We start from the raw sequence: 2500 nt of genomic DNA on the forward strand, positions 1-2500 counted from the left end.
ATATATATATATATATATATATATATATATATATTTTATATATATGTATGTATGTGTAATATATATATATATATATATATATATATATACATATATATTATATATATATATATATATATCTATATATATATATATATATATATATATGTGTGCGTGTGTGTGTGTGTGTGCGTGTGTGTGTGTGTGTGTGGTGTGTGTGTGTGTGTGTGTGTGTGTGTGTGTGTGTGTGTGTGCGTGTGTGTGTGCTGTGTGTGTGTGTTGTGTGTGTGGTGTGTGCGTGTGTGTGTGTGTGTGTGTGTGTGTGTGTGTGTGTGTGTGTGTGTGTGTGTGTGTGCGCGCGTGTGTGTGTGTGTGTGTGTGTGTGTGTGTGTGTGTGTGTGTGTGTGTGTGTGTGTGTGTGTGTGCATTGTACCTCCTTGTCCTGGCAGGTGTTGTGGAGATTGCGGTTCCTTCCGAGGTCGTAGAAGAAGTCACGGCTGAACTGAAGGAGAAAAATATGACGACGAAAACCGTCGTGGACGACCTCGCACAGTGAGTTGCTCCTCCTCCCATTGAGCATACCATATATGTAAAGTACTGAAAAAAAGCATGCATACTTCGATGCACACACACACACACACACACACACACACACACACACACACACACACACACACATACGTACACACGCAAACACTTACATACATACACGCACGCACGCACACACACACGCGCACACACATACTGGATTTCTTCTAGTGGATCTAAAAGCCCAACTAGTGGTTAATTTGAGCTGAATATAAACTGCATTATGGAATTCCTAATAAACCAAAGAAGTGCTGGCACACGCATATGATATATATCGTCATTTGTTTGTGAAATTTCCTTCTCAGGATAATGAATGAAAAATCCACACGTTTGCGCGCACTAGCCGCGGGCGAGGCCACGTTCGCACGCTTCATGACCTACGAGGAGGTGAGTCGAGATATTCGGCAGAAACGCTGTGTATCACCCGTCTCATGTGCCGAATGTGTATCGTTATTATCCTGTACAATATCCTTAATGTACTGAACTTTTTCCCGGTCTAGATCGTATCCTATATAGAAAGTCTGCCTCAAAAGTACCCTGATCGGGTCCAGCTGCGGATAGCAGGCCTCAGCGAGGAAAACAGGCCTATATACGTTTTGGTCATCGCATCACCCAGAGCCAGCGCGGACGAGCCAGTCATTGTTGTCGATGGCGGTCAGTGTCGCAGTCCCGGTTTGCATGAAGAGGGTTGCTAAGGGAGAGGCAAAAATACTGTAGATAAAAGGATGTTAATACGATAATATGATTCGAAAGATAGAAGAGAACTAATATACAGCATGTTGGTATGTGTGTGTACTGTACATTATATGCATGTGTGTATACATATGCACACACGCATATATACATGTGTGTGCGCATGTTTATGAGTATATATAAATACAAATACAAATACAAACACACACACACACACACACACACCGTACACTATATCTATATATACACATGTACACACACATGCATGTGTTCGTATGCTGTACTTATATATTTTCCCATAGTTTACCTGGTCTTCCTCTTGGGTTTTGAGCATCATAACCTTGAAAATGATTTTTATAAGATTCTGAAATAAGAGCGCAAATAATGAGTACATATTCTCTACTTTTTTCCGCACTTGCTTCGCTGGTGAAACTAAGAGCCTGCAATATTCCCAAGCTTATATTTTCTTCAGGGGCGCATGCGCGGGAGTGGGTGAGTCCCGCGGCAGCACTGTACCTGCTGAGCCGCCTGCTGGAGTCGCCGGCCCTCGCGCGCGGCCTTGAGTGGCGCGTCCTCCCGCTCCTCAACCCTGACGGCTATGTCTACTCATGGACGCACGTAAGAGGCCAGGCTATGTGATGAATGGCATCCATAGAGTTACTCCCATGGGGGTATAGTCTCTTTCCTGTATTACATGTATATATTTTCTCTTTTTTGTACAGCATCATAATGTGAACGCTGTTTTAACTTGAAGCCGTTGCTGCTATCCATTCCTGCTCGATTCTAGCACTTTCCTGGTGAAACAACATTTAGCATATAGTTCTTCTGGTCGGGTACACTCATGATAATCGTTGTGTTTACCCAAAATTTCTTTCAGGATCGACTTTGGCGAAAGAACAGAGCCAAGTTTGAGGGAGAGGACTGCATTGGGGTCGACCTCAACAGAAACTTTGATTACGCATGGGGAGGTATGTATGACTTCTTTGGACGACCTGATATTTATACAAAAATTAAATACAAACACACCCCGAAAAAATTATCTGTGCACAAATGTATAAGAGATATATATTCTGCATTTAGATTCATTTGCATTTTATTCATTTATTGCATTCATTTGCTGATGAGTCGCGCTCGCCCCTCCCTCCCCGACGCAGGCCCCGACTCCAGCCCTGACCCCTGCGCGTCCATGCACATGGGCCGCCAGCCCTTCAGTGAGCGCGAGTCGAGGGCGGTTCGGGAC

The 2500-nt window shown here is 43.8% G+C and overlaps 1 protein-coding gene across 1 annotated transcript in view; it reads left to right on the forward strand.

Moving 5' to 3' along the window:
• The window catches only part of LOC119580944 (carboxypeptidase B-like), a 10956-nt gene that overhangs the window by 4364 nt on the left and 4092 nt on the right, over positions 1 to 2500 (forward strand). The window contains exons 4-9 of the mRNA XM_037929189.1: positions 429 to 531; positions 873 to 954; positions 1068 to 1221; positions 1733 to 1878; positions 2138 to 2228; positions 2415 to 2500. The exon at positions 2415 to 2500 is cut by the window's right edge and continues 27 nt beyond it. Of these exons, the coding sequence (XP_037785117.1) occupies positions 429 to 531; positions 873 to 954; positions 1068 to 1221; positions 1733 to 1878; positions 2138 to 2228; positions 2415 to 2500 (662 nt within the window). The remainder of the gene's footprint in view (positions 1 to 428; positions 532 to 872; positions 955 to 1067; positions 1222 to 1732; positions 1879 to 2137; positions 2229 to 2414) is intronic.

This window comes from Penaeus monodon, chromosome 14, assembly GCF_015228065.2.
Source record: "Penaeus monodon isolate SGIC_2016 chromosome 14, NSTDA_Pmon_1, whole genome shotgun sequence".
Classification (NCBI taxonomy): domain Eukaryota; kingdom Metazoa; phylum Arthropoda; class Malacostraca; order Decapoda; family Penaeidae; genus Penaeus; species Penaeus monodon.